The sequence below is a fragment of the Thermobia domestica genome, chromosome 16, assembly GCF_964235325.1.
Source record: "Thermobia domestica chromosome 16, izTheDome1.hap1.1, whole genome shotgun sequence".
In the NCBI taxonomy this organism is placed as follows: Eukaryota; Metazoa; Arthropoda; class Insecta; order Zygentoma; family Lepismatidae; genus Thermobia; species Thermobia domestica.
Window position 1 is genome coordinate 26,407,262 of NC_137469.1, and position 22,689 is coordinate 26,429,950.

At 36.1% G+C, this 22,689-nt stretch overlaps 1 protein-coding gene across 1 annotated transcript; it reads left to right on the forward strand.

Annotated features, from left to right (window-relative positions):
- Positions 1–17,547: 17,547 nt before the first annotated feature.
- On the forward strand, positions 17,548–18,414 carry LOC145672434 (uncharacterized). Its single transcript, XM_081741586.1, has one exon. The coding sequence runs from the start codon at positions 17,548–17,550 to the stop codon at positions 18,412–18,414; it is 867 nt and encodes a 288-aa protein (XP_081597712.1).
- Positions 18,415–22,689: the final 4,275 nt, after the last annotated feature.

Here is a 22,689-nt window from a genome sequence, read left to right on the forward strand (position 1 = left end):
ACACTGATAAGCATCAAATATTTTCTGGGCGCTAAGTATACGATATTATATATGGGCGCTAAGTATACGATATTATATATGGGCGCTAAGTATACTCCACGGTTACGACTTAAGGCGAAAACTTAAGTTATTTCATTTTTTTTTTTATCAACTCCAGTTTTCGAGGAAATACTTTGTTGATATACTCTGTTTTCAGTTTTCGAGGAAATACTTTGTTGATATACTCTGTTTTCAGATTTTCGCGGAATACGAACAGTTAGAATTATCTACTTTTACCTTGTTATTGTCTTACATAATATGCTGTAAGATCCAGAACTCTAAATGCAACGTAAACCTACAGGCTGCATTCATGCTTTTGGTTTTAAATACAGAAAGACAGAGGAACGGTGTTTTAGAGGTAAAGCTCTTTCTTCTCTTGCCTGGGCTTGTTGCTTCGATCTCCGGACAGGTAAGTTTGTGGATGATAAATCCGTAGGTTTATTCGGATTACTCCCGTTTCTCTGACATTCTCATTCCGCCAATTATTTCAACATCATTTACTTCGTTTAATCATTGCCTTAATCATCATTCAATTGCTTTCATCCCTGATACTTGAGTGGAAAACTGTAGAAGAAAGGGAGAAACAGGGTTTTTGTTACGGATTCAATACCACAACAATAATTTTTAACTTAGAACATACCTCTCAATATTAATTTGAACTGATAATAATCCATAGTTATTTATAGATTAAATTCTTGGTCTTGTAAATGGTAATAGAAAATAAAATCATTTTTTAAAAATATATATTCTTTATACGCAGAAAATACTGTGATTCAGATTTACATTTCCTCCGAAACCAAAATATTTAGGAAATAGTATAACAATCCGTTTCAATATTGATTTCTGTAGTATAATAATTGCCCGAGATAATGACGAGCTGTTTGTGATATGTATTCGTCGTTAGATGAACAGGTTCCATCTCTTATATATGCTTCTATTGCAGGCAGAAGTTATAAAACTGTTTGATAATTAAATTTGCATAGATTGGAGTGTACTGTATTTTAACGGCCACGAAACGTAACTGACTTGTTATCTCCATTTGAGCTACCTGAACAGCTTTGCAAACACCTGATCTCACATATATTGTACTTGGTCTTTAGACTAACACATATACCCGTTCTGGACACTGGAAGAATAATGTGAATGTAAGATCTTTGATAGTAAAGAAATGTGTGAAATGTTGTTCACCGAGGAAGAGCAACAGCTTCCGCATTACCTCTACTCGGACCATGCATTCTGCAGCACAGCAGAATAGTGTGAGTTGCAATTTCCGAAGCGCTTGGCTTCATCGTATGTGTTTGAGCCTCTAATCCCTCGTCGAGTCAAAAATCGAATAAAAGAGCTTTGTATATTATTAGATATGCACAACGTCTATCTGTGAAGTAAATATGGTGGCTTCAGGTTAAACCTATATATGAAAAAATCTGATGACAGACACATGCATGCATTCTTTCATTTATTCGTAAAGATGAATATTGGAATACAGACAGAGTAATGTTTATAGTCAAAGTATAAATAATTCCACTTTCATTTAAGGTTATAAAAATTGTTTATGATGTTAATAGTTCGTTAAGGAAAGAATCAAAACAAAATCTTTTAGTTTAACGACCCCTTCTTCCTTTAAGATAAGTAATACGGATGATTAAAGCAAGTGAATGATGATGGAAGAATTGGTGAAATGAAAATGTGGGAAAAAGCGGCAGTATCCCATGGACTTGATGTTGTCCACCACAAACTTACTCGGACGGGAATCGAACGAGGGACTCAACGCACCAGAGACATGCGCTCTACTACTGAAACACCGTGTGCCCTCTAATATTTCGTTAAGAAAGGTGAATGAAATTTATGTTTCGGTTATGCTATTTCAATGCGTGTTTAAGAGTTATACCGTTTTAATTATTTATGGTAATAGTAGACATTTTGCTGTAATTGGCCCAGATTGTACTTTTTCCCTGTCGTTTTGAACCTATTCCCCGTTTGATTTATACATTCACCTCATTTCGTCTCTCGAACTACAGGGAGCTCAAATTTGGCGGCTAGCTATCACCCACTCCCTCAATTTACGCCACTGTGTAAAAAGCTTCTTATATTATTAGTGATTACAGGACAAAACATTACAAATCCACAAAACCTTTTGTTGTTGTTGTTATGGTTTTCGGCCGCGAAGGTTAGTTTTGCTGATTATTATATTTTGGGGTATGTTGATTCTGAAAATGACCTTACTTTTTTTCAACACGCAGAGTTTGCTTGCAAAATGAGGGAGCATAATGTAAACACATGTGTGGGGTAGTTAGCCTCACTTCTCTCTCTATATATATATATTAGATATGCTATAACATGATTAGAAGGGATATTTGGTAAATCGTTATGAGCGCTATTCATCATTCATTTTTCCGTCCTTTTTCCCATATTCTTTTTTGTCTTTGCTCGTGGATCTGCTGTAATTATATACAGGGGGTTCAAAAGTCCCATAACATAGGGTAAATCTGTTATTATCAGAGTTACAACAGAATGTAAGAGGAGGGAAATCCGTCTCCAAATATGATGTTTCTTTTCTAACACTGAGGGATTTTTTTCTTTAGATCGGACAAGTCGTATGGGCTGTAAACTCTTTATCCTCAGAATGATAAATTACAATGCAACGTTACCATTTACGTGGACCGACAATATAAGTGAATGCAGTTTTTGTTTGAAATGGGGGCTGGCCATCCACATGTTAATGTAAAAGACAGTAACTTCATTCACTTATGGTATGGGTCCAGATAAGTGTCAACGTTGCACTTACATTTAGCATTGAAAGCATAAAGAGTTTACGGCCCAAATGGCTCGTCCGATTCCTTCATTTTAGATTGAAAACATCGTATTTGGTGACAGTTTCCTGTCTTACGTTTTCTTGTGACTCTCACAATAACAGAGTTAGTCTGTCAGGGTGCTTTTGGGACACCCTATATATATACAGGGTTTCCATAAAGTCTGAACGGATTTAATTCGCTTATAATTTACATAAAAATGCTCATATTGAAATCAAATAAAGTGCAAACGGTAGCGGAAGGATTAAATTTTTACCTGTAATCTGCACCAGCTCAGTTCATTCACCGCCACACCTCCAACTGAGCGCCGTTTACGTCCACACATTCGCGTAGGCTGTGGGCTGTTGATGATGCTTTCCCTTACCCTGCTCACTGTTGCAGGCGATGTTGGCGGCCTCCCACTTCGAGGACGGTCCAGGACGCTTCCTGTCTCCAAGAACTTAGCATGCCACTTTCGGATTGCACTCACAGTCGGTGCCGGCTTTTTGAACTCTTTAGTGAACTTTCGACACACCAGAATTGGTGATTTTAGCTCTGCGTACCACAGAACACATTGCGCTTTCACTTTCACCGACGCCATCTTTGATACGGTAAAAAAAAGTCTTCTCAGAGGAGTTTTTCATTTATTTATTTCTTTAAAAGATACACACACCAATACAGCTTATAACTTACTTTTAACAGTCAACATTGAGACAACAATGAATGGAATTTGGTAAGAAACTGACCCTTGCCCTCCCTCTCCCTCTCTCAACGTGTTCAGATTTGCCGCTTATCTAACAATGTTGCCAAGTAAAAATTTAATCCTTCCGCTACCGTTTGCACTTTATTTGATTTCATTATGAGCATTTTTATGAAAATTATAATCAAATTAAATCCGTCCAGACTTTATGAAAACCCTGTATATATATATATATATATATATATATATATATATATATGTGTGTGTGTGTGTGTGTGTGTGTGTATGTGTTTGTGTGTTACAATTTGGTTACTTTTGAATTGTGAGATCTGGTACCATAGCTATTGGTAAGCAATCATGAGATCGCTGTACTGCATTATGATTGGCCTTCTTTCAGCGATGAATAAGGAACAAGTCAAAATAAGGTAAAACACTTGTCCTCTTCAAGTGTATGTAAGAACATATATAGCTTGTGTAAAAAAAAATTGTTAATTGTAATATTGCTCATATTATTACTGTATGTGAATATATATTTAATGTAGTATAGTCAGTCATCCAATAATTTCAAGAATTGTGTTGGCTAAATAGGAGTGAGACCTTTTCAAGAAAAAAGAAAAATAGTATTTTTGGAATATTATCCTATGTTCTGTCTTCAATTTATAATTAAGGAAGTAGCCACATTGGAACAAGTTTCAAGTTACAACATGAGGTGTATTATAACGGTATGAAAAAGTATGTCTATATATAAAGTCGATAATCAAGGGCAATTTAAGATTCGTATGTTTAATCCTACTTGCCAATTTGCTAACTTCTATTATTGTTGGATTTTGAAGGTCTATTTCTTCTTTTATTTTTAATTTGTTAATAGAATGATAATGTGATAGCCTTGTTCAGAGATCGAATGTTGGACCAATGTACGTTTCAGTTCACTTATTTTTATCACGTCTTTCGATAGTTTATAGGATATTATTCAATCAATCACTATCTATATATATTATTTATTCCAGTGGCGGCTTTAGTGGGCAGGCCTGGCATGCCGGGCCTACCCAAAATATTGAAATATATATATATAAACGCTAAAAGACTTAATAAAAAGTAAATATATTTTGTATCATTTATATTAATGGTAGATAGTTATTTAACAAATAGCATCCACCACTACTGCAAAACTAATTTCCTACGGTCATTATTCAAACAAATGTTTATATTTATCTATACGTGAGGGAGCATTCCTACTCAAATTTAAAATCCTAAAGCTGCCCTGGGTTCTTCGGGAATTGATGGTTTCAGTATTTTCAAATATCAGGATGAAGTAGAAAAAGGAAAATCTTCAAGTTGTATTGAGTAGAGAAACAAATGAAAGCTGAAGATAATAATAATATACCTTTAGAAATTTCTATATTTATCAAGTTCCTAAATAAAATAAATGAAACTCTTTTAGTGTGTGATATATCAGTAAATAGCAGTGGCGTATTTAGTTGGGCTTCCGGGCTTGAGCCCCCTGAAATATTATTTACTGTATTAAAGTAAATGAAATATCTTGTAAAATGTTCACATTTCCAATTGGACTAGAGTTGGCAAAGCCCCCTCCCCTCCCCGAAATGAAATCGTAATTACACCACTGCTAAATAGCATGATATTAAGAATTTCATTAACTGTTTGCGCTGTTTAATAAAGTATATTCCGCCGCGGTGGGTGAGTGGTAGAGCGTTCACCTTTGGAGCACGGGGTCCCGGGTTCAAACCTTGCTCGCGATAACTGAACTTTGTGGTGGACAAAAACCGTGTGCGTGGGTTTTCTCAGCGTTCTCCCGTTTCCTCCCACTTTCTTCATTCCACCATTTCATTCATTTCTCATCATCACCGTCTCGTTTAGCATAACCGGCATAACTGTATGACGTAAATCTAAAAAAATTCATTTCATTTTCTTAATGACATCGAGGATACTGATGACTAGTTGTCTCAGTCGACGATGCAGGGTGGAGCATCGAGCCAATGACTTTCATGTTAAGTATAACGTCAAGTAAGTGTATAATTATAACCTTTTAAGAAATCCTGAGACAAGGATCAGTTTTGAATTTTCCATCCGCTGGTTTGGAAAAGGTGTTCAAGTATCATAGTTTCTAATTAATATTATACATAAAGACTCCAAGCAGGCTAATTCGAGTACTCAAATTTGACTTCGCAATTATAAGTGAAACATATAGACTATATTTATTTTCAAACAACTCTAAAAGATATATCAACGTCACAAACAGCGAAAGAAATAGGAAGTCAAAAAGCTGACAGCCAATCAAGCTTTCACGCTTTCACTGCAAAAATCAAACCATTTAGCATTCTCACAAAAAGCATTGCTCACCAAAGAATTTTGGCTAAATTGGGCGAATACGTCTTGGTGATTAATCATTGCTGTTTGGTGTAGAGACATTTGTGTGTTGTATGTATTGTCATCCTTCGTACACTTCGGTGTCTGAAGTGAGTTATAATATTTTTAAAAAGAAAATGTCTCCTGTGTTAAGAAGGAAACCGTTGTCAAATCTTAGACCTGTTGATCCTATTCTTCTTTCTCCATTAAAACCTGCTTTGCAACAAAAAATAAAGCGAAGCAATGTTATATCCTGAATGTGGAAAATTGCAAACCTCTAACCCTCTCGAAACTTTGACCTAACTTGTCATGGATGGAACTTAAAAAACGGAAAATACCAAGTTAAGTGGTATGGAGGGTGTATGTCACCTGCCGTTCTTCCGCCGGAAAATGACGATAATTCTCAAAATGAGAATAAGCTGCTTCAATAAATTGTGATAATGACAGCGACTCCGATTAAGAGTACTAAGATCGGTATTTAAAAATGCTCAAAGTGGAACGCAAGATCAAATTTTACATTGTTTCTAATACCCACTGTAATACGAAGAATTATTTTAAAGTTTACTTAATCGGTAGAAGAATATTACGTTACAGTAGTTACAAAAATATATTGAGATACCTAGGTACAAATGTGCCTAATACACAATGAACAAACTTCACATAAAAATATCTCATTTCTTTGTTAGTTAATCTTTGTTTATAATTATATAACATTACAAATGCATATTAGTAAATTAAAGAGGTCAATCTTTACTTATAGACCAAAGAGTAAACATATCTTATTTATCCCAAGTTTTCCACAAACTTTTGAGCTTAAGATTATCCATAACCTACATCTTAACTCATCCCTACAACAGTGTAATGATCAAGAAGTTCTTCGCTTCGAGAAAAAGGCTATAACTGCAATTACTATTGCTTTGTCCATCCAAAAGCTGTATTTCATTGTCTACAAGATTAGGAAAATTTTTGTGCTTTCATAAATATTATCTCCCTAATGTTTTGAAAGTTGCGGGCTTTGAAACAATCACTACGTTAGAAAAAAAATTGTGAAATGTAATTTTCAGACTAAATATCGGGAAGACTACTAGAGCTACAAAATATATTGGAATAACACAAAAAAGGCTATTTCATTATGAGCATTTAGAAAAGAAGAACAATTATCTACGAGACGCTTCGTTGTAGAATTATATATTTTCAACAATAGTACCACACGTTGGCGCGGGAGCCATAGCGATTACTTCAATATACGGATCTCCACCATTCTTCAACCCTGAGAGAAACCATTCTCAAGACCACAGAATATGTGAAATCTTAAGTACCCAAGAAAGTTTATGGTAAACTTGGGATAAATAAAATTGGTCTGTGCGTTTTCCTTTGCAAATAATATTAGAGGTCAAGAATACAATACCATATAGTTGTATGAGAACCAGAGGGATGTAACTCCAAAAATCGGATTTTTGTTTTTCTGTATATCTCTATAATTTTGAAAGGGCCATTTGGTGAAAAATCGACGTAACTCTATCTCTTCTCCTTGTCACTAAATGGCAGTAACGTATCTCTCATTTACGAACTGATCTTAGAGTCAGAGGAGCGCAACATCCAATACGTTTTTCTGTCTCGAAAGAAGTCATTGAATTTGTAGGACCAAAAACAAATATTCGCTCATACGTTTCTCTGACTCGAAAACTCAGATTAATTTAAAAAAACGTTTTACTGAGTAACATTGCTTTAAGCTGGGGTAAGTAGTTTTTACCCTTAATGCACTCTGTTGTTTCATTATTTTAAAACTAAGTAAATAAAACATTAAATAATTATTATATAAGGAAAATGAAATGTCGATTCACTTTTACTCCCTAGCAAAATGTGCAAATTACATTTTTGTCAAAGTAGTAGTACGCGACCTTTTAAGTTATTTTTTAAACAGCCTTTTGTTGTCGACTTTTGATTTTTTACTAGTTTTTTTAGCTTCTTAGAAAGAATGGCAAAAAACAAGAGAGTAGCGACTGAAGTGTGCACCGGCTGGGGCCGGTGTGACAAGTCTGCACCGGCTGAGGCCAACAAATCATATATTACTTCGGGCCCGGGCCGGACTCGGGCCATGAATCTTTAAATATACAACTATATTTATCGGGTCTTTTCGGGCCTAACTTTGTAAATACTGTACAACGATATATATTGCACCGTTCTTTCTGGAGAACTTTTAAAGTACACCTGCAAAATTAAACCTCTAACTGCTGTAAATAAAAATATAATTTTGCGTGAAGTATTAAGTTTCTGTAATTCGGGCTATGTCGGGCTCATTTAATTATCACACGAGATCGGGCCGTGCTCGGGCCTAAATGCTAAAACATATTTCGGGCTACGGTCGGGCCTCACATTCTAAATTCATGGGCCGGGCAGGGCCGGACCCGGGATGAAAATTCCGGCCCATGCAGACCTCTATCCCACACAGTTCGTTTATGAATTGGAAAATGATTTCGAGGTCAAAAAAAATTCTCAAGTTAATCAAATTGAATAACACCGAGAAAACGGGAGAAGGTAACTTTGAGTCGGTACAGAAAACAAACAAGATCTTTTGATTTCCTGTTCGAGTAATAATTATGTGCGTATTGGTGATCCTGGATCGTTACAATCAACAACAAAATTGAATAAAGCTGGTGAAAAAAACACTGAATCTAATAGTTTATTAAACGAAGATGTTTTGAGTTAATGTTCAAGTGATGATCATTTACCTAGTTCGGGTTCGAAATATTTATCATCAACATCAGATTATGAAAGTCCTAGACCCAACGGGAAAAGAAGGGCAACTAATCCAAAGGAGACAATACTAGGAGGAACAGATGAGAGAGATTATGAAACTAGCTTAACCATAATTTCATTTGTTTGAAACTGCTTGTCTTTGAAATTCCGATATTTTTTAAAATATAGGCTTACCGGTACTACAATTTTACGCAAAATTGTCAACATATGTACAGTTTACACTTATTCTGAATTTGGGCGTCCGCAAAAGCCTTGATCCTTCCTTGAAATGAATTTCTGGGTATGTGTTTGACTGCTGACATTAAAAAAGTGTTACAAAAATGGATCTCTTATTGATCTTATTGAAGATTGTTTCGTATAAGAGAAATGGAAAAATATTCAAGCTGTAGATAGAGTACGTGGCTGTACTAAGTGTTTCTATGCATGCAACAAAACCCAAAATACAGTTTGTAGTTTGAAGCACTCTATTCGGTAATCGATCCGAAAGAAGTCAGTACTGATTCCAATAATTCCAGTCATTCTTTATCTCTGAATAGAAAATGTTTTCTTGATTTTTTATACGTAGAACCACCCCCCACGCACACTTTCTTCCCACCATGAATAAGGAATGGAATACATTAGAAATTGTAATCAGTTGAATATCTATATTGATTTTTATTAAACGTAGGGTAGAATCTATATGGAAACTACTGATAATCCTATCTTCTGAGTCTTATAATCCATTTGCCTATTTTCTTGAAACTTTTGGAATCTAGTTTGGAAGTTGGTGATACTTAAGTATATTTGAAGTACCGAAGGGTGATTGGGTCATGTCCTAATACCCATTCGAATTAGTTAGATTAAGACTGTATAAAGTAAATAGATTCATCATGGTACTAGGTGATTGAATTTTCACAAATTGTTAATTCGCGATTCACACAAAACAAAATTTCTCCAAGTGAAATACATTTTATTTAGGGGAAACATATGCCTTTGAAATGTTTCCCCAAATTAATTTAATTGAAATGCAGAAATATTGTTTGAAATTTTCTAGTATTATATGTAGGAAATTGGTATTTTTATCTAATAACTAAAAAGTTATTTTTTATCTATTCTTAGTTATCCTGATTTAGCAATGAACATCCTTAACTGAACTCTGGAAAAATTTGTATCACTTTTAAAACATTGGTCAGAATTCTAATAATTTATTCACGAATATATCAGTCTCGTATGCTGATCTGAAATATCATCTACTTATTAAATGGATAAGTAAGTTTAGTGGTCCGGGTCGGCCACATTTGAAATAGAATTGAGAAATAAAAACTAAAGTGCTTTGCATTTTAACTGCTTTCTATTATAATAATTTCTGAAGCTTTTGTTTATTATATGCAGCGTTCTGAGCAGAAGGCAATCAAACCATAGAGTTGTTCGAAAAATAGACATACAATTCATATTGTAAGCTTACATGGAAATTTTAAGTTTGCACCGTATGCTTAAGTATTGGGAAAATTTTACAGCCTTTTGTCTTTACGTTGGCCTACTTTCCCTTGATTTTTGAGACTTTCAATTTCATCCTATTTTCCACTGCAAAGTATCTGTAGTATAATTATTCAACAAGGGAATAATTATATATGATAATTAAATTGAAATTCATCGTAATTTGGCCAATGACAAACACTTTACCATTTTATATCGTAAAGGTCAGATCCATAGGTATTGTAACAGAGCGATGCTTGAGCGATTGATCGTAGAAATTCCAACCGCGATTAGTAATAATTTCACGGCCTTCTTTTTTTGCAGATGTAAACTCTTTGGCCAGTGAAGAGGAGAAGGTGGATCATGGGTCAGATTTGATGAGATAGATTTCGGTGGGTGGTGGGTTAGCATGAATCATGGTGGTGGTGAGTCAGAATGTTTCATGATGTGTCACAGTGTGTCAAGTGGTTCGTAAGTCACAGTGTGTGGTGGGTCAGTGGGTCGTGGGTAAAGTTTTCCTTGGCCCACACCATCTCTGCAGCGCGTGCATCGCTGTATTAATGATGATGATGCTGGTAGTAATTAAATGTTATTTTAGTAGTTAGTGGTGGTATTTTAACATTTAGATGTCAGTGTTTAGTGTTTCTAGTTAGAGCTTATAATAAGAAAGCTGAATGCTATTATAATTTGCTAAGCGTATGTCCATAAGAACAATTCTTTTAAAACAGTTTGCTCAGAGTCAGAGGAAAGCAACTCATTTCAATAGTGTGTAGCACAAAAATTAATTACTATTTTGATTAGCTATCCTGTGATTTGTGTAGTATTGAAACCCATTTTCTAATGCCTTAATTACTATTGAATAATATTTTTACCATCTTATTATTTTTAAATTTTTTCTTTTAAATTCACTTATTTTCTTCTCTCTTGTAAACCTTTGAAATTGAAATTACGTTCTTCTGGTTCTCATGCAACGATATGATACATAAAATCGAATTACTCATTCAATTTTTAAAATATGTAATAAAATGGATATCGTTGGAAAGCTCAAATTCTGTTCTATCACGTTTGCTTCATATCGTTTTTTGTCATAATATGTAATGGTTTTATAGTTATTTGCCAATGAATGTTTATAATAACGCGAATGAAACTAAATTTTGAGCGAATCATGCGCCATACTTGAAGGTAACGGCAATGTAAATAATAAGCAATGACATCAAACTTTAGACATGTTTATTACTTTTAATTTGATACACAAACAAAGTTTCTACCTCCATTGAGTGGTAAGTTGTTTTCAGTTTAAAAAAAAAATGTGCTACCAATTCCGGTGAAAGCCATGTTGCTGACGTCATTACTCTGACCCCCACCACTCACAAACATTAACACAAAGCCTTTCGGAAGATTGTAGGCTACGCGTAATATTAAGTCATAACAAAATCTATGGTAAACTTTAGGTAAATAAAAGTGTACTATCTCTTGGTCTAATAACACTTGACAATTTCTTCTGCATAATTTCCATTGGCTCGACAATCATAGCGTACATCACAAGCAATTCACTAAATCCGAATCATGTACTTCTGCATTTCAGATAATCTTCTACGTTTTTGATACCTCTCATACAAAAGGATTGTTTATGAAAAAAACTTTAACCTTTGTTAACCTATTACTCCTGGTAATTGATTATTGGAAGCAAGATAACATTTTGAATTCTTTTGTTTCATAAAAAAAAAACATTCCTTTATCAGACAATACTGTGAAATATTATTGGAAATATTATTAATGAATCTGCCAACTCCATAGTATTGCAACCGAAGTTGTGAAAGTGGTCTAAGTTCAATTCTCTGTTGGGTTAAGAAATAGAATTTAGATTGCCATATACTAGGTCTAATACCTCTTAATGATGACGTATACTAGAATAGTTCAATATCATCTTATTTGATTTGATTTTGAGTTTAGTGTCCTTTTCAGTATTGAGCCTATATGAGACGTAGACCTACAACTTATTGTGGGATTCGAAGCACATGCGCTCACGCACGGAAGACTGTTTTTGAACATTTAAGTTGTAAATACTTACTTCAAGACACGAGAAAGCAGTTCTAGTTTCAATTTCAAGTATTTTTGTTATTTTTTAATCTTAAAAGGAACAAAATACTAAACGCGCTTTTCCACAATGTTGCCAAATTATGTTGTATCACAAGATGGACATACGATAATTTCGTGAGCTCTCTTTGATACGTGTAAAATACAGTATGTCACATTGTTATTCGTACACCTTAATTTAAAGGAAAACCACTATGTATGAAAGATATTTATGATAAAATTGACAACAGATTGCTGGAATGGTAAGGTAGAATCATGATAGATATAACTAGTGCAGAAAGGAGTCAAAAGTAGGACACCAGAGAAAGGCATACAAGAAAACATATGAGTAATCCCGAATTTACGCCAGATTGTTATTAGTACACCATAAACATGTTTACATTTCATACGCTAAAAAAGAACGGAAACGACAGAACAACATGAGCAAAGCTAGTGTTGTGTACAGAGAAAATAACATACGAAGTGCTGGCGTTACTTGTGGTGTACACAGGTAGATAAACCTTTTGAAAACAGGGAAGAGTAAAAAAAAGAGCTCGGAGAGAACGTCAGAGAGACAATCGTAAAGCTACCATTAAGGGGATGGTCGTTAAAAAAAGTAGGACAATTAATAGGAAAATGGCACACATCAGTTCGATATGTAGTAAACAAAGTTAAGTATAGTGGTTCGGTGAGAAATAAACCAATAAAATCAGTCAATAAGAAGGTAAGTGATAAGAACGAGAGAACGATTGAGCAACATATGAAAGCAAATCCCCGACTAAGTAATCCAAAAGTCCAAAAGATAATATAATGTGCTACAGGTATAAAATAAGCACTGAAACGAATCATGGAGTGGTACAGAAATACATCTACTATCATCGAATACCTTGAAAGAGGCCATTTATGAGCCGTAAGAACCGTACGTTACGACTCCAGTTAGCCAAAGAACATGTTAATAAGAGCCAGGAGTTTTGGAACAATGTCTCGTGGTCAGATGGGACTAAAATTAATTTCTCAGGGTCTGATGGAGTCCACAGTATGTGTCGAAAACCCATTTCGGACAACAATGTTGTCAATATGGTAACCACCGTAAAACATAGAGGTGGTTCTATTACGCTTTGGGGGTGTATGTCGGCATAAGAGGTTGGTAAAATTCCTTTTGCTGATGGTACAATGGATTAGGTTATGTACCTTGATATTCCACCGAACAATGTTAAGCAAAGTGCAGAAATATTGGGAATCCTACCAACTTATATGTTCCAACATGATCAAGATCCCAAATATACGGCAAGTATAAATTGGGACTGATTAATTTGAAATGTACCCAAACAGTTGCACACTCCTTCCCAATCCGCTGACCTTAACCCTATAGAACACTTATGGGCGTATCTGAAACCTAGTATTCACAACAAAAACGTTTCGTCAAAAGATTTAAAACGGGTAGTGACGGAAGAATGGGCCAAGTTCAGCTCTGCTACGTGCACTACTATTGTTAATTCTATGCAGCGGAAATGTATAGCAGTTATTAAAGCTAAAGGCTACGCTACAAAGTATTAGTTATTTTGTTCTTTCATGTTCTGTTATTCTTTCTTGCATGCAATGTTTACATCTAACTGTACGAATAACAATGTGGCGAAATATTGCAAATCTTCATTTAATTAAGCATGTATTTTATATTATATCGATTTGTAGATTGTTTCTTTGTATCTGTAACAACAAATAGTGTTTCAGAAGTATTTATGCTCAAGAAGAAAACATTTCCTTCTTTTGCTTATACGTTTCCTTACGATCACCATGTGTACAAATACGAATGTGACATACTGTATATGTAGTGTTTGACTATATGATTCGTCAAACCATACTGTAGATATACCACATTGACTTGACACATAGTCTTCCGTTCCAAGCGCTGCTATCGGCTGAAAGACTTCATTTTCTAAAGGTTTCTCACTTCAACTGAGCCCCTATTCGCTCAACGCGTTGGTATGTCACATTTTTGCCACAGCTTTTGTTCACATTTTTGCCAAAACTCAAGACATTTAGGCAGTACTACAATGAAATCATAGTAAATCTTAAGAGAAAACGAAAAGTGATACTAGTAGCTTTGAATTAGTGTGAGAAACCTAGTAAAAATAATGACTTATGATTCCTTAATAGTTAATGGTGTCTCGTCACAACATTATTTTCTTCATGAAGCTACTTGGACAGATGTTGCATAATTCTGAAAGAAGTAGCCTATATTTGGACAATGTGGAAAATTTTCTGTTCACCAGAGAACAGAGCAACTTTTCTAAATAAATATCTGAGGATTTCGCATTCTGTCCCTGTCCGAAAATTTGCAATTACTAACCAAATACCTGTTAGATAAGACTAACAATGATTTAGGGTATTTAGACTGTATGTCAAATTGCAGGCATGCTATAATAAGAGAACGGTAACATTGCTGAAATTGCAGAAACATTCAATTTTGTTAATAAAATATTAGCATTATAGATACGTTAATTTTAATAAATTTAAATTAAAACTAAATGTTACTAACAATTTGCATAAAAACAAGCTCGGCTTGGATACATCTAGGGCCGGTCTGGCTACTAGTTGGCCCTGGTGGCTGAGATATTGTATTGGCCCTAAATTCCCCATCCCCCCAACCGCCACTACCCCAATTGTATATACATTAATTTCCCACAATAGTAGCACACTATTATCTTATATAAAACTCACTTTTCCTTAATAGCCACACCGTATATTATGCAATAAAAATCAAAATATGGAATCAGGGTATATATTATGTAACAATATTCATGAGAACAACACAGATAGTAGTCATTAGCATTTTTTCACCTCGACCTGGAATCGCTGAAATTTGCAATTTGTTAATGAAGAATTAGGACAAATTAATATAAAGTTAGCATTAGCGGTTTCAGTGTTCGTGTGCAAGGGATACTATAAGAAGTAAAGGAACGCCCATTGCACGTAGACTAAAATATTTTTCCGGTGAGGGCATACCTTCCGGAACAAGTACGAAAACTGTTTTTGTAAAGACATTAATATCACTAAGCACTTGTGGTCCACGAACTATTTCAAGTACCCAGATTGTGTGTTTTTATGCTAATCGCGTGCACATATATGCAAACAGGGTGGTTGAAATGGAATTAATTACTATGGTTGCGACGTAATAAAAAATCAGGAAAGAAATTATCAGTAGTAAATCTTAATATTGCTTTCAGAAATTGTTGTGGTAAATTTTCATTTCGATTTATGTACGTAATTTTATTCAAAATTTATATGCGTATCCAGTTCTTCTTACTCTAATACCAATTGTAGTATATGAATACGCAACGAGAATCGTGAAGCCGGATTCAACAGCTGCTTTATTTAAAAGGAAGTCTTCATACAAAGAATTAAATATTTTTTCACTTATCACTGCTGTAGATACAGAAAGTCCGAATTTATAATCCATTCGTTACGATAGTACTAAACTCCATTTTGATAGTAATTTTCGCAATGACACGATAAGACACACACTGCCTCACAGTAACAGACCTTGAATAACTGAGCGCCGCTCGACTTCTTGGCTAACAAAATTGGGAACTACTGAAAGATGAAAGCAATTACTTATGATTGACTAAATAATGGCAAAACCACGAAATTTTGTTACAGAGGGGACGGCTCAGCTTCATAATATTATAAATGTTTAAAGTGATCTTAGAACTCTTTCTCTCGGATTTCAAATTGTTATATTTCCTGAGCGAAGTAGCTAAACTCTCAAGTATTGTATTGTTGGGCCACTATAGTTTTGAGCTCCCATTTATAGTCCGCGATAGGAAGCGTGTTGGATTTCACTATTGTTGTTACTTCTACCGACATGACTTTGAAGCTGACATTGCCCATTCTTACTTTATTTAGGACTAACAAGCATCAAAATTTAAATGAAACGCTCGGAAAGCTTGATGTATGGAGATTGTCGCCGTGAATGTTCACAAGAATTTAGTTATCGCAGATGTTTTCCATAGCTTTCTCTCCTCCTTCTGACCTCCACGTTTTATTAAAATTTCAATTTAAGAAATGCGAGAGCCCGAAAAGAGGAACTTAGCTGTTAATTATGGTAATGGTGGAAAACTAATTTAACGCCATATTGATATATACTTACTATATCACAGACATTTCATAATTACCTTGAAAAATAGACAGCTCACTTTCAACTGAACATACTCAGTAGAACAGCGTACTTTCAATTCAGTTTGTCAGACGTTTATTGTAATATACAGAATGGCACGAAAGTCGTCAGCCTATTGTAAGATGCTCTAATAGAGAAAATAATCATTATTTATGTATTCATTTATTTATTTTTATTCTTCACAGATACCAAATACATGTAGATGAGCCATGGATTGATGGATTCCCCAGGAGTGCGGAATAATTGTGCCAATGTTTTGAGAACCAATGAGTCGGCGGTTTCGTAGTCGATTTCCTGTAAGTGCGGCACGAAATTGCCAAATACTGTGACGTCTAGCCGCTCACCTCGAGAAAACTGGCTGAATGCAGGTCGGCCCTAAAGCATCCGTATGGCAGGGAATATCTCTGCTGCCGTAGCTGATGTCTAAGAGGATATTCAAACATCAACCAGACTATTCAATTGGGCGTCAATAAAAGGTCATTACAATAAAGTTTGGTACAAGGCTTTCAGACGTTCTCATTCAAAATGCAAACAACAAACCAGTTATTGGCTACAGAACGCCAGACACGTTTGCAGTTTAGCCAATCTCAAGCAGAGGTGCCTTATGATTCGAGATACAAAACGACGTTTCCTATGTTATCGTTACTAGAGGATTTTTTTTTCTAGTCTAAGACGAATTACCTTGAAAGTCGAGAGAAGTTTGCAATTTATTTGCTGCTATTTGACACCATATATCTATGCACGAAACATTTACTCTTCTTGTATGCAAGAAGAAAAAAAACGAATTCAGAGCCGTAATTAACGTGGACCCAAACCTACGTTTGAAATTATCCCATTTTCGTCAAGACATCTGAAAGTTGAATTATTGCATCACCCATCAACTTATAAGAATTGAATTCATAGTATTAGGTCTAAATTAATGATCTATTTTCTCGAATATCACCGCTTTGGATAGCATTGTTTTGTCATAAAGAAGATTACAGGCGTGTTTACTGTACACCGTACCGAGAATTATCTATACAACTTTACGACATTATATTTAAAGAAGTTAAGGTGATATTTACATGCGGTTTGTTGCATTCAATGCAGAAAGTCTTAATTTTTTTCTTTAAGGCGGTTTTGTGCATTCAATGCAGAAAGTCTTACAGGTTCTTCTTTTGTCTTTTACACAGGTTAGCAAGCAATAAATGAAGACGTGGACAAAACAAGAAAAAGCACAGTTTGTTGCCTGGTACATAGAAACGAAGTCGGAAACTCAGGTGCAGCGGAATGTAAGGACCAAGTATGCACGTGATCCTCCAACCAGGGTTACAATTAAAGCTTGGTATAAACAATTCATGGAAACGGGAAGTGTTCTGCACCAGAAAGGAGCTGGAAGACCAAGTACCAGTCAGGAAAATGTGGAAAGAGTGAAACAGGCCTTTGTGAGTAGTAGTCCAACAAAATCTGTTCGCAAAGCGGCGAAAGAATTGATTATGCCCACAGCTACGGTTCATGATGTTCTTAATAAACGGCTGAAGCTGCACGCCTACAACGTGCAACTCCTTCAGGCCTTATTGCCAACGGACAAACCCAGACATACTGACTTTGCTTGTTACATGCTGAACCGCATTGAGCACGATAACCAGTTCCTGCAAAAGATTTGTTTCAGTGACCAGGCAAAATTCCGTGTGTCTGGGAAGTTGAACAGGCACAATGTTCGCATATGGGGATCCGAGAACCCTCATGTAACACGTGAGATGGAGCGCGATAGCCCTAAGGTAAATGTCTGGTGTGGGGTAATGCATAATCGCATTATTGGACCCTTCTTTTTCGCTGAAAATTCAATCACAGTTCAGGTCTATCTGGAATTGCTCCAGCTTTATGTGATTCCTCAGTTGGAGGATTTGCAACCAAACGTTCTGTTTCAACACGATGGAGCTCCGCCACATTGGTCTTTAGAAGTTCGAGAATATCTGGATGAGGTGTTTCCCAATAGGTGGATTGGTCGCGACAGTCCGATATCATGGCCTCCGCTGTCGCCGGATCTGGCACCACTGAACTTCTTCCTGTGAGAGTACCTTAAGGACATCGTCTTCGCTACGAAGGAGGCAAACCTTGAACAGCTAAAGCAGCGTATCCTTGCTGCTTTTCAGACAGTAACTGATGATTTGCTGCAGCGCACATGGGCTGAAATTGATTTTCGTCTGGATGTGCTTCGTATCACACTTCGTGCCCACATAGAGGTGTACTGAACAGGTAAAAAAACTTTAAGACTTTCTGTATTGAATGCAAAAAACCGCATGTAAGTATCACATTAACTTCTTTCAATATAATGTCGTAAAGTTGTATAGATAATTCTCGGACACCCTGTATATCCGACAATTTTCGATTCTATGCTTCCAGCTGTTCTCTCATACTGGAACTATGAGAGCAGTATGCTTTGGGGAGCAGTTTTCGTACGTATGCACTGTGAAACATTGTCGGGAGAATTAGTTAACACTCGGGATGAGTACTGCGAAAGCTATTGTGGCCCGTTACACACAATACTATCCCCTTGCGAAATATTGACCCACGAAAACCATGAGGAGAAAGGGTGTAAGTGGAAGCTAAGGTGGATCGTCGAGTGGTGTGCCGAGAAAATCCCTTGACGCAGCGTGATATAGAGTACAGATTAAACCTTGCTCCGTCAAATGAGAACAAAATAATTCCCAAGCGCCTCAGGTTGAATTAGGTGCGGAAGGGCCGTGCACACCATCTGCTACCGCGTCACATTATCGAACGTAAGATGAACTGCCGGACACTGTATGAGGAGTACCTGGCGGGTTCCAAATGGAAGAAAGTTGTCACAATTGTTGAATCATATGTTCATCCCAGTGCTAGTGGTCACATTCGGGCGATCCCATACCGTGACTTTGACGGTAAGGGGCGCAGACGCTTTGTTCGTAAGTGTAAGGAAAGTTTCCTCCTTGGCTTTATTGTTGTTACGGCATTTGGATAAGAGGGTAAGTTGATGATACACAAGATGGATAAAATGGTTAAGATGAATGCAAGATACTTCTAAGAATCCATTGAGACACCTACCTATAAGAGAGACATCCCACAGTTCTATGGAATGGAGGCGAACTAAGTGATACACATGCAGTCCATATAAACGTGATCCATATAGACAACTGTGTGACCCATACATTCAGAAAAGCATTACATTTTTTATCGGGAAATTGAGGAAGAATTAAGAATTCGTGTCATTCCGTTTGAAGCGATTACGGTGAAAATCCAAATGACAGTCGAATGGAGTTTTGCGGATTTGGACTGTTGAAACGACTCTTTCAACATCGCCGGCAGCGTACTTCGGTATTTCCCTGGAAGCTCGAAGGGAAGAGAGTGATGACAGAATTCCCATACCTGCATAGCCGTGCGCAACGTGGGTGCCATGGGTGCCTTGGACCCCCATTTACAAATTTTTTATGTAGAATTATTACAAACTGAGAAGAGATTAGGTGTAAATTATTTCCCGTCTGCATGTGTCTGCAATGACGCTATCTTTTCTTAGGAGAAAGGGGGGAGGACGACATTCCATATGGTGGTACTTTAGATCTGGCACCCACATTCCCAATGTCCTGCGCACGCTAGTGCATACCTGACCTGCACCGGAGCTAACTGCAATGGAAACTGGGTCTAATAGAATATGATCGGTGGTGGCGACACGGTTTCTCTTCTTAAGGTGAATATTTGACAAAAAATGGTCGGATATAAAGCAAACAATCTTCTGTTTTAGTTTTGTAAAATTGTATCACTTCTTTTCGTTTATGTGCAAAATATATGTAAAAAAATATGTTTGATTTCATGGTGGCCGTCTAGAATCAAGAGTTGCTACAATGCATCTACGACGTAAGAAAGATCGGGAACATAGAAATCAGTTTTTATGTTTACTATTGAGGACTATTAAAAGAATTAAATTTACATAATGACGGGAGATGGCAGAACATTATTGTATAGTATATAATAAAAAATTCCTTAACTAACTACAAGTAAAACATTTTATTTATTAATAACTAAATTAAAGTTTAAAGAATTACAAAAAGATTTTTCATGTAAATTATTTCTCAGACGTTTCATGTGCATTTGCCTTCTAGAAATTAACAAATAGTCAGTAGTAACAAATCAGATCTTTTATAAATAGAAATGTAAGGGCCGCGCATGTTCGTTTCATTTGTCGTCCATGTTGCCTTCTATACCATGTATTTCTACTTTTTGGAAAAGCACTAATCGGTGTATTATACCGGTGCTTTGAATTGATATCGATGTGAAGCATAAGAGAATATTGTTCAAGATTTCCAATTTTCCGTTTTTGTGAGTAGATTAAATATGTAATAGACAGTGCTACCACAGAGAAAATAATGATTCTTCAGCGGCTATTACAGAAATTATACAATACTTTCATGCTAGTAATAGCACCTGATTCTTTATTACCCAAGTTTCTTATATTATCATCTAATATACTTATAAATTAATTGTTGGTAATTTGCCGTCATCTTACAATACAGATGCTATCAAGACCTAAACCTATATGTTAACGTAGAATCCGCAACAAATACGCATCCACCGATAATGGAATCCGAAGTCCCGCACTTACGAAGGAACATATCCAAGTGTAACTCTGACTTCGAGTCGAGACTACGGCCGTTGGATACCTTGTCCCAAAAGAACATAACACGAAAAGGGATACATCCTCGATTGCAACCGATGCGGAGATATAAGCGTGAAAAATTAGAGATTGAGCTCTATAATATACGTTACAAAGTCGAATTCCGGGTCTGTTTTTTTCTTGAACGGTCAGGTAAGGAAACGTAGCGAATACATATTAAATTTGTGTGGAGAGCCCAGCACCTTTCGAGTGAAAAATTTGTGTCCCTGGGGCACTCGCAGGGTCCCAGGCGGGTTCCAACTCACAATTTGCAAATGGAACCTGGTGTCAAGTAGGATACTGTATGAGAGCTATTGTTAAATAAAAGAAGATAGAACAAATCTCAACTCTCTACGATAACCCTGTACAAAGGGGCAACTGATCAAAATGTCAATACAACCGACATCAGAAAATCTATGGTCACGCTTTCAAAAACCGTTAATTTGCGACAATAACAAAACAGAAAAGCACGTTTAAAAGTTTAAGGTATTGAAGTAAAGCAAATTGATGCAGTCTCTCACAGAGTTGCAGAACGGACCTTATTCAAGTATAAATGTGACTTCAAATGACCAATGGACCATAGAATGACCATGACTATTGGATTTCGAGTTCTAGAAGGGAAAGGATACAATGTCAATCGCAACCGTCATGGAGGGTGATGAGGTCAAAAGGCAACGGTATATGCTTCTCGCATCGGGACCCCAGATTCACAGATTGCAGCGTGAAATTTCTTTCGGAGGGTTAGAGAAAACTGGAATAATGGTGCAGAAATAAAATATATCGGAGGATGCTTCTGAGAGAGAGACTGCAGCAATTTGCTTTACTTCAATACCTTGCACTTTTAAACGTGTTTTTCTGGTTTGTTTTGTCGCAAGTTAACGGATTTAGAAGCGTGGACATATATTTTCCAATGTAGGTTTTATTGACATTTTAACTAGTTGCCCGCTTGCACAGGGTTATGGTAGAGATTGAGATTTGTTCTATCTTCTTTTATTTAACAATAGCTTTCATACAATATGCTACTTGATCCCCGGTTTCATTTGCAAATTTTGAGTTGGACCCTGCCTGGGACCCTACGAGTGCTCCAGGGACAAAAATTTTTCATTCAAAAGCTGCTGGGCTCCCCACACTAATTTCATATGTATTCGCTGCGTTTCCTTATTTGACTGTTCCCAAAAAATCTGACCCGGAATCGGACTTTCTAATGTACATTATGGAGCTCAATTTCTAACTTTCCACGCTCTTATCTTCGCAACAGTTGCGATCGAGGATGTATCCCTTTTCGTGTTATGTTCTTTTGGGACAAGGTATCCAACGGCCATAGTCTCGACTCGAAGTCAGAGTTACACTTGGATTGGTTCCCTCGTTAGTTCACGAAGATAAAACTTAACTGTATGGAGCACAGTCTACTTTAAGAAACGTTATACACCATTTATACTTGAACCACTTTTCAATTTACTCGGTAGCAATTTAACGGAAGATTCAATTTACAGTACATATACCATTTAAGATCAGTAAAATGACAACTACGAGGAAATAAGAAACATTAAAGCGTATATATCAAGTACGCACTTGATATTTGTAATTTAATTTACGTCTGACCGCTTCAGAGAAATGTGAAAAGTTTCTGCAATTATTTATTTCATAGTAGATTGGTTCTTCT

Coding starts and splice junctions, on each gene's coding strand:
- LOC145672434 (XM_081741586.1), top strand. CDS start 17,548: ATGAAGACGTGGACAAAACAAGAAAAAGCACAGTTTGTTGCCTGGTAC.